At 43.6% G+C, this 13,782-nt stretch overlaps 1 protein-coding gene across 1 annotated transcript in view; it reads right to left on the bottom strand.

Moving 5' to 3' along the window:
- The window catches only part of LOC134212396 (protein rigor mortis), a 49,401-nt gene that overhangs the window by 9,876 nt on the left and 25,743 nt on the right, over positions 1–13,782 (bottom strand). Inside the window, exons 2-5 of the mRNA XM_062690191.1 lie at positions 6,662–7,212; positions 5,966–6,596; positions 5,247–5,839; positions 4,942–5,184 (exon numbers count right to left, since the gene is read on the bottom strand). Of these exons, the coding sequence (XP_062546175.1) occupies positions 4,942–5,184; positions 5,247–5,839; positions 5,966–6,596; positions 6,662–7,212 (2,018 nt within the window). The remainder of the gene's footprint in view (positions 1–4,941; positions 5,185–5,246; positions 5,840–5,965; positions 6,597–6,661; positions 7,213–13,782) is intronic.

Raw genomic sequence — 13,782 nt, 5'->3', positions numbered from 1 at the left:
TAGAAAACCTTTGAAGGAAAATTTCTTCAGAACTTCTTGCAAAAAAATCTTCGGGAGTTCCTTTTAAAATTTCTTTAGAAACTCGTTCGGTTGTTGAGGCAGTTGATGCAAAATTGTTCGCATGACCAACGTCCAGTTTGCATGGAGCCGAAATTTTTCGCCACCCTGAACACAAAGCCAAGCGTTCTGGCCGCTCTATCGACGACTAAGGATATGTGCTGGGTAAATGTAAGTTGCGAATCCAGAAGCACTCCCAAATCTTTCACGCAATGCACTCGGTTAATGGTCGTGTCGAGAAGAGAGTAACTAAACCGGATCGGCTCCTTCTTTCGTGAAAAAGTAATTACCGAACATTTCGCCGGATTGACCACAAGTCGGTTCAGAGTACACCAGTTGGCAAACACTGTGATCTGGTTTTGGAGGGATTGGCAATCGGCTATTGAGCAGATGCGAAGAAATATCTTCAGATCGTTCGCAAAGGTTAGCCGTGGTCCATCGATTACATGGTGAACATCGTTGAAGTAAAGCAGGAAAATTAAAGACCCTAAGTGACTGCCCTGCGGTATACCAGACGAAGCGCGGAAACTATCTGAGCGACAATCGCCTAAAGCAACCACAAGCTGGCGTCCGGTCAGATATGATCGAAACCAATCGAGAAGATTTCCACCGACTCCAAGTCTGTCAAGCTTGGCGATTGCAATTTTATGGTTCAGCTTATCGAATGCTGCAGAAAGATCCGTGTAAATCACGTCCGTTTGAGTGCGTGCAATCATGCTATCCGTGACGTACGACGTTAGGCACAACAAGTTAGTAGTTGTTGAACGGCCAGCTATAAAACCATGTTGGTCAGCGCAAAGATATTGTTTACAGTGGGCATTCAGCGGGTCCATGACAACCAGTTCAAAAAGCTTCGTTATTGCACTAAGCGATGTGATACCCCGATAATTGTTCACATCACGCTTGCTCCCCTTTTTTAGACCGGAAACATATCTGCAGTCTTCCAGCAGGATGGGATTGTGCCGCTGGATAAAGAGAGTTGGAATAACAGGAGAAGGGGTTCCAGCAGACAGGTAATATTCTTTTTGAGAAGCTTTGACATCGCTCTCGAGATGGCTTCGACATTCACCTCGATATCACCGTACGATTTATTAGCTAATGGGACGTTGCTGGCAGCGGTGGTCACCACATCAACAGGTAGTTGTTCGTCTTCAAACACACTGGCGAATTTAGCTGAGAACAGGTTGCATATACCTTGTTGGGTGCTTGCAGATTCACTATTGAACACCATGGACGATGGAAATCCAGTCTCTTTGTGCTGTTCATTTACGTAGCTCCAAAAGGACTTTGGGTGAGATCTTAGTCGTCGTTGTATCCCTCTTTGGTAGCGTAGGAAATGATAACGACTGATCCGCTTATACTCGTTGTTGAGTCTAACATTGTAGAATTTGAGTGGCAACGTACGGTGTTTCGTGTAACTTCTGAGTGCAGCTTTCTTGCACCTTTTCAGCGACCGGAGAGCATTCGTCATCCACGGGATACGAGAGTCTGATCGAACGGACTTTTTTGGGACATGCCTGTCGATGATGTACACCATGATGTGAGAAAAAGTTTCTGCAGCAGAATTAATGTCTACTGGATCAAGAATATATTCCCAATCCATATTTGATAGCACTTCAGTAATACTGCGATGGTCCGCCTTATGGAAATCGTACGACACCACGGCTGGGGGGTTGAAGAAATCACGCATAACATTATCTTCGACGGAAATCACTAGAGGGCGGTGATGAGCAACATCCTTAACTAAGGGTGCAGGAGCCAAACAGATGGAAGGTGCCGTGGTACGACCACTCAGCGTTGCGATACTGTAGTTATCCAGAAGTTTAACGGGACCTGCATGGAACGTGGAGCTTTCAAGATCCGGACGGAAGAAGCCGCTGTGAATAGGAGTCCATGCAATGCTCGTAAGGTTGAAGTCGCCCAAAATCACAACCTCATCACAAGGCGCGGCCAATTCTAAAGCACAAGAAACAGATCGGCAGTGTGTGTCAATCAGATCCAAGTCGCGAGTCCGATCCGGAGGGATGTATACAGCACAGATGAATAGTTGCCTGTTACCAAGCTGAATAACAAACCATACTTGCTCAACGGTGTTCCAAGAATCGTCCTCAAACATTTTGCTTTCAAGCTGGAGTTAACTGCAACAAGAACGTCACCTCCGGTAGTTTTCCTGCTATTCTCCGTGTTGCGATCACAGCGAAAAACTTCGTAGCCGGCTCCAAAAACGTAGCTCGAAATAGTTCGAGAATCAAGCCAGGTTTCAGTAAACACTATGACGTCGTAGTTCTGGTCCAGAACAGCTAGTCTATATTCGTCCAGAAGGCCGTTAATTCTTCCAACGTTCTGGTAGTAGATGGATATGTCGGACTGCATGTGGCGAGAAGCGGATGAGGCGCTGCAAATCGGAACACTATCAGGCAGAGAAGAATTCATTGACTGAGAGTACTTGCCGACATAAGGAGTTCGGAAGACCCCATTTCCTGACCCAAGCACAGGACCGGGACGTCTGCTGGTCGCTAGCAGGAATGGCACGACTGAGTTGGGAGGATTAGGGGCTTCCTCAGAGCTTGTGGCATGAGTGCGTCCCGGGAGCGTACTTGAGTTTAAGACGGCATGTGCGATATCATATCTCGGTTGAGCTGACGGATAATCATGTTCTTCGACGTATTCAAGTTGTTGGACGACCCTCTCCCCGCTTCCGACAGCAGGACCGGAGCGACTGTGATGAGCGGAGATGGCAAGAGGCTTGACTGAGTCGTAGAAGTTGAGGGCTCCTTTGAGACTCTCTGCGGCGCGTTCCGGATTCCCAGAGGTAGGCCATATAGGGGAATCAGCACATAGATTTGTCGAGCGCAGGATACTGAAAAGTGGATCGGCATCAGACGTCGGAGAAACGAAAACTTGATTGTACTTGCCTGTCGTCGGATGCTGGAAGACCCCCGATCTGCAGCTAGCGTCAGGACCAGGACGACAGAGGTGAGCGCAGGCAGCAGAAGGCAGAACTGAGCTAGAGGAGTCGGGGGCTTCCATAATGCTTTCCACAATGCGTCCCGGTTGCGAAGATAACGAGGGATTGACAGTAACCTCACATGTAAAAAATGTTCTGGTCGGAGCTGCATCACTACCGGATCTGCCGCTTGAATGTACAATGGAATTGAAAGTTGTGCTGGAACACGGGAGCGGATCAGGCGAAGAAATATTGTCACGGATTGCATACTTGCCTGAGAAAGGTGGTTGGGAGACCCCTACACCAAACTCGATAGCAGATCCAGAACGACTCTGATGGCAGGAAAGAGTGCGATTGTGCAGGCAGGAAGCAGCTAGCGGTACTGAATCGAGTGGTTCGGGGTCTCCCATAGGGCAACAGGCAGTGCGTTCTGGCGTACAGGAACGGAGAGAATGGATCAATTCATAGTGCGATATTACAGGTAACAAGTTGCGCCGGGGGCTGCAGACGCAGGAGTCGAAAATGGCAATGTACCAATTTCGTCGGAGATCATGCTCGTAGGAGTGTCCGGACGGGGAAGCCATAAGTTTTTTGAGGAATGATCCTCGAACTCCCGAAACAGAATTCCCTTAGGCCAAGTATCGGTATTTAATGCCATTTCGCGGAACCTTGGATCGATTCCGATTTTGTACGAGATAAAGGTCATACGGCTCGTGTCGGCTCCTAGTTGTACGAACAGTATCTGCACCCGGCAGACATTCCTTTACCATTTTTTCTACCATTTCTCGTTCAACGCTTGGATGGATACGAGAGAGGTAGACGATAGACCCAAACAACTCGACGGGTTCAGGAACAGTGATTACACTGGCGTCAGTTACGATCTTAGTTCCACCAAGAAGCTGCTGATTGTGAGCCGCATCATCGTCACGACGTCTTTTCGACGGAGGTTGCGAGGGGGGTTGTCGGAAACTGCCAGGTATTCTAGCCGGAGTCGATGGCGAGATGCGTTTCGAGAGCTGCGCGATCTGTTGTCCTTGTTTAACCAGTTGCTTTTTGATCTCGTAATGAACAGATTCTTGCCTTTCAGTGATCGTATTGATAGCGTCACCGAATGACGAGACGGCCGATTTGAATCTCATCATCTTCATCAACTTCGCACACTCATCGCACATCCACACAAGGTTTGGGCTTTCATGAACAATCTTCACAAATGGCTTGTTGAGCTTTGTAGGCGTCGTCGGCAAAGCCGTACATTTCAGGTGGAACACTTTTTCGCAAAAAGCCATACAAATGATGGAATCCTCCTCCTTAACTGGTCTCGCACAGTGATCACAGGCAGACGTCGACATATTCTGCGAATTATTTTTTTCCAACTCGTTTAGCAACCGCACGGTGGAGATGCTCTAACTGCGTTGTTTATCCGTGTGAGACAGAAGTACGGTCGCCCGAAAAGTGCACCAAGGGTACAGTAACCACTATCGATGCTGAACGGTGCACTAACAACGCGATATTATTCTCAATATTATCCACCGCTACCTCGACCGATACATGAAAACTTCCACTGTAAAAGGCTAGAAAAGTCAATCAATTACACCCAGATACAAAAACCGACTATAAAAAATCAACACAATACAGATAAAAAGCGACTTAAATCCGAGCCAAAAAAGTAAACAGTCCGACGAAAATCGATACACATACAAAGCACATATCCGAGGGGAAGGATGTTGATGTGTGCAAATCAGTTTACTATATGAATTAAGATGTTTTTCCTATTATAATACAGAAAAGGTTCCCCCCCTCCCCCAGGGGTTTGAGAATCGCTGCGCAGATCTAATGGAGTCCCCAACAACATGGCACAATATAATGCACAGAAAAACTCGCATTTGATCAATATAAGTGATAACTATCGACTGTTATTCGTTGAACAATAAACTTACCATCCATTCCTTTGCTGAAATCGATCAATCGAATATGGTTCTCATTCGAAGCTACAGACAGCACGTTGTCCTTAAACTGCATCGAGCAAATATATCGACGTGAAATGCTCCGGTGGTACAACTGTTTTAGGCAGTTATTCACATCGTTCACAAATACAAAACCGTCCTGTGTACCAACGAATAAATAATGTCCGAAGGCCGAAACGCAAGAAACCATTCCAAACTGTTGCAGCTCAACGGGATCTAAAATAAGCATTTTATAAGTAGCAGGCGATTTGGAAAAAAGGCGCTAGAGCTAAATTTACCGTGCTTGTGAGCTCCAATCATTTTGTAGTATGCTAGTTTGGACTTTCCCGTCGCGAACAACACAATGCTCTTCTGCGAAAACTCGTCCGTCATTTCAGACCACTTGAGAGTATACACGTCGGTCGAGAGGAACGAATTCAGCAGAACGGGAACATTGTTTGGGCTATTGGTATCTAGCAAACCAATGCGACCTTCGGCAGTACCGAAAGCAATGAAATTCTCCCGTTCTGGATGCCACGCAAGAGCCGTCACTTTGGAGCAAATTTTGTTCATGAATCGAACGCAGTTGACTTCGTTGTACGCCATGCTGGCCAGATTAATCGTGACTAGATTTCGATCGACACATCCAATACCCAGAATCGTCGATTCCAGCGGATTCTCAGTGACGCACGTATTTCCGGTGGCCAGACAACTAAGATCGACGACAATTTGTGGCCTGTCGGTGGCCGCCCGGAGCCCAAAGATTTTACGATTGATTGATTGGCACCAGACGTAATCCGTGTTTGGATTGTTCTCTTCTATAGAACCACGGGAACGTATCAGATAGAAAACCATATCAACTGGGTATCGGATGCCTTGCGTAGCGGTCATTCTGCGAAAGAAAACATAATTGAGTAATTCTAGAACTAGAAAGGAAAAAAGGAAACCAAGGTCATTCATATTACACAATTATAATTTGTTGACATCGACCGGTTCCAGAAAATAGGTATTTACTCACCGTACTCGTGATCCCTGATAAAAGAACGACAAATTCCATTCGAACACGTGCCCGGAGACGGTATTAGCCACAACCTTCGACGGATTCACCCATGCAACTGTTATAAATATTCCTGGGAACAGCCGTTTGTTGGAGTGTTGATTGCTGGCTAGCATTATCTTGTCGACAGCTAATCCGGTGTCATGATCCCAGAAGAAAATAACATTTTCTCGACTACCGGTTACCAGAATCATCCTTGTTTCTCCTTCCTCTTCGTCGTCCTTTTCGTGCTCCACACCTTCCTTGCCGTCTTCGTCAACGATAATAAAATCTCGGAATTTCTCTGCCTCGTCTAGCTCATTCTCGTCGTCGGTGTTTATCTCACCAGGCCTCTCCGCATCTTCTGCTGCATCGTCATTTGGATTCTCCTTTTCTTTCTGTCTGGCCTCATCTAGATCCTTTTTCAGATTCTGACACTCCTCTAGAAAATTGAAACCAGGTGTCATGTGAACTTTCTCCCGGAATCGATCCCGTTGGTCGTAATTTGACGTCTCCCGATTAATGATAGTACCAAACTCTTCCTTGCTGTCGTCATAATCATAGATATCGAATATATCAGATGTGTTCGCATCGGTTGGTGTATTTGCTGGTTCTAAAACAATACAGAAACTACCATAAAAACGTGACATATTTTAACAAACTAACAAAAATACTCACTTGCAGTCGATCTTCGATCCTTTTTACGAGCTTCCTTTTTAGGGCGTTCTTCTCGTCGCCAACTGGCGTTTGCTTGTTCTGGCTTAACCCGCACCTGTTTCCAATCAATCGAAACAATTTCCGTGTCGTGCCCTCGCATGTTTCGCAAAACCTCCATATTCTGGAGCGAAAAGATAACAATCAGCCCGTTCTTCAATCCGGCGGCGAACACGTTTCGATCGGACGGGCATGGCGAGAGGACCACCACTGTTTGGGTTGGCTTGAAAAGGTCCCCGTAAGTTTTGTACGAATCCGTCACAAGACAGTAGACAATCATGACCGAGTAATCACAGGATATGATCTTCTGTGTCTCGGTGAAACAAATTGCCGAGGTAACATCGTTGCTTTGACCACCACGACTCTCTCCCCGGCGAAGCTTGTACGTGTGTCCCTTGTGTCCTTTGATTGCCGTTTCTTGGTCCACATCCCACACCTGGAGATTGTTCTGTTCGTCAAATGTGGCAAACTCGCGCCGTTCGCTCCAATCCGGAGAGCACGCCAAGGCTTTAATTCTGCAAAATATGGTTTGAATCAATGTCATATGCATTATGAAGTATAAAATGCATTGTTTATGTTCAATTAGGGTAACAACATAGAGTGACAGTACCATTTGTTAATACATATAGATTTTCCATTGTTTCTTTCCAGCGCTACCTGAAGTTACGGATTTCAGCCGATTCAATCAGTATAATATTTTCTGCACCTCATTTCAATATAATTTTCTAGTTCTAGAATTGACACAAACTACTTTTATATATAAAAAGTAGATGCACGTAAAAAAAACTTTTTTTCCCTCGTACCGTGAAGTGCCCTTATTCCAATAAGGAAGTGCTAGTGCTGAATTCCGTTCACGCCATTCATTTTAAATGGCATAAACGGAATCAGGCACTGTCATTTCCTGATTGGAATCAGGGCACTTCACAATGATTGTTTAGATCAGAGACGTTTGTATTATATAGAGATACGCGGGGAGAATAAAAGCAATTATAGTTTCACGGCCAGCAGACAAAAAAACTCTGTGCAATTGGCAACTTAGAAATTGGTGAGAACTTAAAATGAGCAGTGTGAGCAGTTATTTCGTTTGTTCCAAATGTATAACCTGCCTTCTTCAGCACCATTGCCATATATTCAACAACAAATATGATTGAAAACAATATATTATAAACTTGCTACTGAAAACAACTTCATTCACTTAACTCTTCAATCTTTTTCAATTTCTATATTGTTGATAACAATACTTATCTCGCATTATTTATTATTTATTCAGACTAAGTGGCCTGTGCGGTATATAAGAGTCTTCTCCATTCGGCTCTGATCAGATTTGATATAATTGATTATAGATAAATTTAACAAATAATAAAAAATCTGCTAAAAACGTAATATCTTCTGAAGTTATAAATTATGCAACTTTGTTGTAATTTTTGTTCACAAGACAAACGTGGGTAGAGATGAAAAAGGATCGTAGCATTCGACAAGGCAGGATGTGGTTTTGTCATTTCTCTGCGCTGAAATTATAAATTTTTTGCGCGGATTAGATTTTTCGTTGCTTTATGGCTGTAGAGGTCTAATGAAAGTAGACGTAACAAACAATCCCCTTTCGTACTGAGAAATGAGCAATAGAGATAAATAAAATAGAGAGATTGAGAATTGTACAGAGAAATAGGTGGAATAAAGACTCATTCGTTGTATAACTGAAGACCGAACATAACGTGTTAATATTACCATCCCGAATACCCCGTACAGAAATGAGTGATTATTACAGTGGCAAGCTAGAAGTGAAGCATATTTGAGTGTGCAGTATTTCATCGTCCTTCTTGTTCCGAACATTTACAACACTTGGATTAGGAAGCTTAAGAAGAATATAGTTTTGTCGGAACCCATTTTTTCAAAATTTGTTGAATTTTTATTCGCGGTGGATATCGGAATTTGACAGCTTCCTACATCTTCAATCTTCCTTGAGGACGACGGTTTGGATTTCTGGAGAGCAACACGGAGTTTAATTTTAGTATAATTGTTCTGTAATCATTATTCTTGCCAGATTCCTTAAAATTTTAGCGCCCCCTAGAAGTACAATAAACATAAGTAGGTATATACCACAAAGTTCTATGACACTAACCCGAATGTCACTGCCCCGAATGTCACTACCCCGAACGCCAGTACCCCGAATATTCCACTACCCCGAATGACCACTACCCAGAAAGACCATTACCCCGAAAATCATATAAATATATTACGCAATAATTTGAATTATTACTTTTGTATATGCTAACGATTGTACGACATTTCACGGTAAAACATTCCGCGGTTAACCATTTCGCGGTGTACCTGTTCGCGGTCTACCACTTCGCGTTCAGTATCATATCGCGGTATAACATTTCGCGGTTTATATTATTTGGCGGTATACCATTCCGCGGTTAGTACTATTCCGCGGTGAAACTTTTCGCGGTCAATACCAATTTGCGGGTTTCATTTTACTAATGTTACGTATTTCATTAATGTGTTCTATAGCTTTGTAAAGCCTCAAAATTCACCTAATTATTATGTAAAGCGAATAATCATTGACAATAGACTCATATAAATTCAAATCCCAACAAAAAAAATGTTTTGAAGCAAAACATATTTGCAAATACGACTACCGCCACCGCACCGGGGGTGACAATTGGTCTGGGGCTGAGGATGGGTCATCGCTTTCACCAGCAGTCTGGAGGTCGAAGAGCCAAATCGTCCAAAAAGGTCTCTTATATTTTAGTCTTCTTGCCCTCAGATGCATTCAATCCAATCTACAAGCATTCTAAGTGGTTGAAACAGTGACCCATTCTCACCCCCATTTGACCCATTGTCACCCCCGACGACGGTATGTAAAGAATGCGAAACAACACACTTCGCCTTATACCGGGCAAATGCAAACATTTAAAGAAAGCGAAACAACAGATTTTGTCTTATACCGGACAAATGCAAATATTTGAAGAAAACAAAACAACACATTTTGCCTTATACCTGTCAAATGCAAATATTTAAAGAAGGCAAAACATCACAATTTGCCTTATACCGGACAAATGCGAACATTTAAAGAAGACGAAACAAAACATTTTGTCTTATACCGGGAAAATGCGAACATTTGAAGAAGACAGCACATGATATTTCGCCTAATACCGGCTAACATTTAAGGAAGATACATTTTGCCTTATGAATAATTTTCAGTCATTCCATCTTCTGAGATCTACCAGAATACCATAGCCTTTTAAGGTATTAAGACAGCGACCTTTATCATATGATATAGTGTATCTTGATGACAAAGTTCACACATCTAATTATCATATTGACAATAATATATATGTCTTTTGGAAATAACATAAAATAATGCGTAAAAGAAAAGAGAAAAATTGAAAGGGAAACGCAATAAAAGAAACGGTCATATAAAGAAGAGAAAATTAAGAGTTGATAGAAAAGAATGGCAAACTCTTAAAAATACAAAAAAAAGTTAAAATAGATAAGCTAATCTTGAATATCGCGAAACGGAGCACCGCGAAGCGGAATACCGCCAAATTGTATAAACCGCGAAACAGATTACCGCCAAATGATTATTATTATTTTATCAGACTAAGGCCGGAGTGGCCTGTGCTGCACATAAAAGTCTTCTCCATTCAGCTCGGTCCATGGCTGCACTTCGCCAACCACGCAGTCTGCGGAGGGTCCGCAAATCGTCCTCCACCTGATCGATCCACCTTGCCCGCTGTGCACCTCGCTTTCTTGTTCCCGTCGGATCGTTATCGAGAACCATTTTCACCGGATTACTGTCCGACATTCTGGCTACGTGCCCGGCCCACCGCAGTCTTCCGATTTTCGCGGTGTGAACGTAGGATGGTTCTCCCAACAGCTGATGCAACTCGTGGTTCATTCGCCTTCTCCACGTACCGTCCGCCATCTGCACCCCACCATAGATGGTACGCAACACTTTCCTTTAAAAAAACGGTGCGCGTTGGTCCTCCACGAGCATCGTCCAGGTCTCGTGTCCGTAGAGAATTACCGGTCTAATAAGCGTTTTGTAGATAGTCAGTTTGGTACGGCGGCGAACTCTATTCAATCGGAGCGTCTTACGGAGTCCAAAGTACGTAGGATTTCCAGCCACTATACCCCTCCGAATTTCTCTGCTGGTATCGTTATCGGCGGTCACCAGTGAGCCCAAGTACACAAATTCTTCAACCACCTCGATTTCATCACCACCGATAGAAACTCGTGGTGGGTGGCTTACATTGACCTCTCTTGAGCCTCTTCCTATCATGTACTTCGTCTTCGACGTGTTGATGACTAGTCTAATCCGTTTAGCTTCGCTTTTCAGTCTGATGTAGGCTTCCTCCATCATCTCAAAGTTACGTGCCATGATATCAATGTCGTCGGCGAAACCAAATAACTGGACGGACTTCGTGAAAATCGTACCACTCGTGTCAATCCCTGCCCTTCGTATTACTCCCTCCAAAGCGATGTTGAATAGCAGACACGAAAAACCATCACCTTGCCGTAACCCTCTACGCGTTTCGAAGGGACTCGAGAATGCCCCTGAAACTCGAGCTACGTACATCACCCGATCCATCGTCGCCTTGATCAACCGTGTCAGTTTATCCGGGAATCCGTTTTCGTGCATTAGCTGCCATAGCTGGTCCCGATCGATTGTATCATATGCGGCTTTGAAGTCGATAAATAGATGATGTGTGGGCACGTTGTATTCGCGGCATTTCTGCAATGCCTGACGTATGGCGAACACCTGGTCTGTGGTAGAGCGTTCACCCATAAATCCCGTTTGGTACTGCCCCACGAACTCTCTTGCAATTGGTGTTAGTCGGCGGCATAAAATTTGGGAGAGTACCTTGTAGGCGGCGTTCAGCAATGTGATTGCACGGTAGTTGCTACAATCCAGCTTATCGCCCTTTTTGTAGATGTGACACACGACACCTTCCATCCACTCCTGCGGCAGAACCTCATCCTCCCAAACCTTGGTAATCACCCAGTGCAGCGCTCTAGCCAGTGCCTCACCACCGTGTTTAAACAGCTCTCCTGGTAGTTGGTCAACTCCAGGGGCTTTGTTGTTTTTCAGCCGGCCGATCTCCTCCTGGATTTCCTGGAGATTCGGAGCCGGAAGTTGCATGTCCTTAATTACCATACCGCCACCGTTGTCTGCCATATCGCCATTCAGGTGCTCTTCGTAGTGCTGCCGCCACCTTTGGATCACCTCACGCTCGTTAGTAAGAAGGTTTGTAAGTGGTGACCACTCTAGTCGACAAAATAAATTCCCGGGTTTTTCCCGGTTTTCCCGATAGGCTTTTCAAAACTTTCCCGGAAATTTTTAAAAGTGTCTGAAAGGGTTTGGATTATGTAAAATAATGTATTTTATTTGAACAAAGAAATAGAAAATAGTTTCTTGGTGTATAAAATATACAACATTAATTATCAATTCAGTTAGGAGGAATGACGGCTTTGGCAGGTTTTGTTATATTATTGGCATGGGGTTTTTTTTTATGACTGACTAGGCTCAAATTTGGCCTAAACATTCTTTGCATATCAAAGAATATTGTGGCCAAATTTCATTGGTGTATTGGTGTACTCAAATTTGCTAAAATGGTCAAAATATTCGGTTTTTTAAGATTTTTTAAATGTTTGACCTCAACGACTATATATTTTTATATTTTTTTATGAAAATTCAAATATTTTTACATAACATATCAAAAAGTTTTCTGCCCATACACACATGGAATGAACGTTCAGCGATTCCACGGAAAAAGAATAGAGTTGAAAAAAAAAGTTGTCCAATTTTGCACAAAATCGCTTGGTATGTTCTTCATCGAAAATAATTAGACCCGTATTTTTTTATTTTTTTTTATTAGGGTGACCATGTTCGATATAGGGCTACCAGAAAATCGCTATTTTCCGAAATTTTTTATTTAAAAAAAAATCATAACTTTTGAACCACTGTATCGATTTGCAATGTTTTTCTTATGGATAGAAAGCTTATTACTTCTAGTTTTAACTAAGAATATTGGTTTGGTGTATTAGTGAGTTCAGTGCGAGATTTCTCTTGTTTCGGACTGCAAAATGATCGCGCGATCGGCCGAAATATTTGTTCTGCATTGCGCGGCCGGTAATAAAAATCAGTTCAGTGCGTGATTTCTCTTGTTTCGGACTGCAGAACGATGACGCGATCGGCCGAAATATTAGTTCTGCATTGCGCGGCCGGTAATAAAAATCAGTTCAGTGCGAGATTTCTCTTGTTTCGGATTGCAAAATGATCGCGCGATCGGCCGAAATATTTGTTCTGCATTGCGCGACCGGTAATAAAAATCAGTTCAGTGCGAGATTTCTCTTGTTTCGGACTGCAAAATGATCGCGCGATCGGCCGAAATATTTGTTCTGCATTGCGCGGCCGGTAATAAAAATCAGTTCAGTGCGTGATTTCTCTTGTTTCGGACTGCAGAACAATGACGCGATCGGCCGAAATATTTGTTATATATGTATATTGCGCGGCCGGTATTACCGGCCCGGTAATAAGAGTAGCTATCGAACAAGTAAGTGCAGTGCGTGTTTTAGGTGTCGGGAAAGAAATAAAGTATTGCTTTTTGCATTGAAACTTTTCGTTTCGTCACTGAAACCATTGACACTTGTCTTCAGCGACTGCTTCCGCGATAGAGCATTTGCACATTTGATACACTCATACATCTATATTGCTGTCAAAATGTGCATTTGACAATTAAATTTCCAGCTAAAAGCTCTATTTTTGACACCGATGCACTCACACAACCAATCGACATCAGTTGTCAAAAAATCAGGAGTACCAACTTGACCACTATCTCCTTGTCGCCGAGTCTGGCGCTGAGTGCTCGGCGCGGAAACCCAAAGGTGGGAATAAAATTTTGGGGCTTATGCGCAATATCTATCTTGTTTTCGGTGGCTCATGCGCATGTCGCGCGCGGTCGAAAAAAGCGAGTTCTTCAATAGTTTGCTGTAGCCATCGAACAAGTGAGTACAGAGTGCTGCACTTCCGTGCGGTCGTCCAAAACGCGAATCTCCTTGGCTTTCATATGCCACCGGGC

Source organism: Armigeres subalbatus, chromosome 2, assembly GCF_024139115.2.
Source record: "Armigeres subalbatus isolate Guangzhou_Male chromosome 2, GZ_Asu_2, whole genome shotgun sequence".
NCBI lineage: Eukaryota > Metazoa > Arthropoda > Insecta > Diptera > Culicidae > Armigeres > Armigeres subalbatus.
The sequence above is the reverse complement of the archived record's forward strand: the minus strand, read 5'-3'. Positions and strand labels throughout refer to the sequence as shown.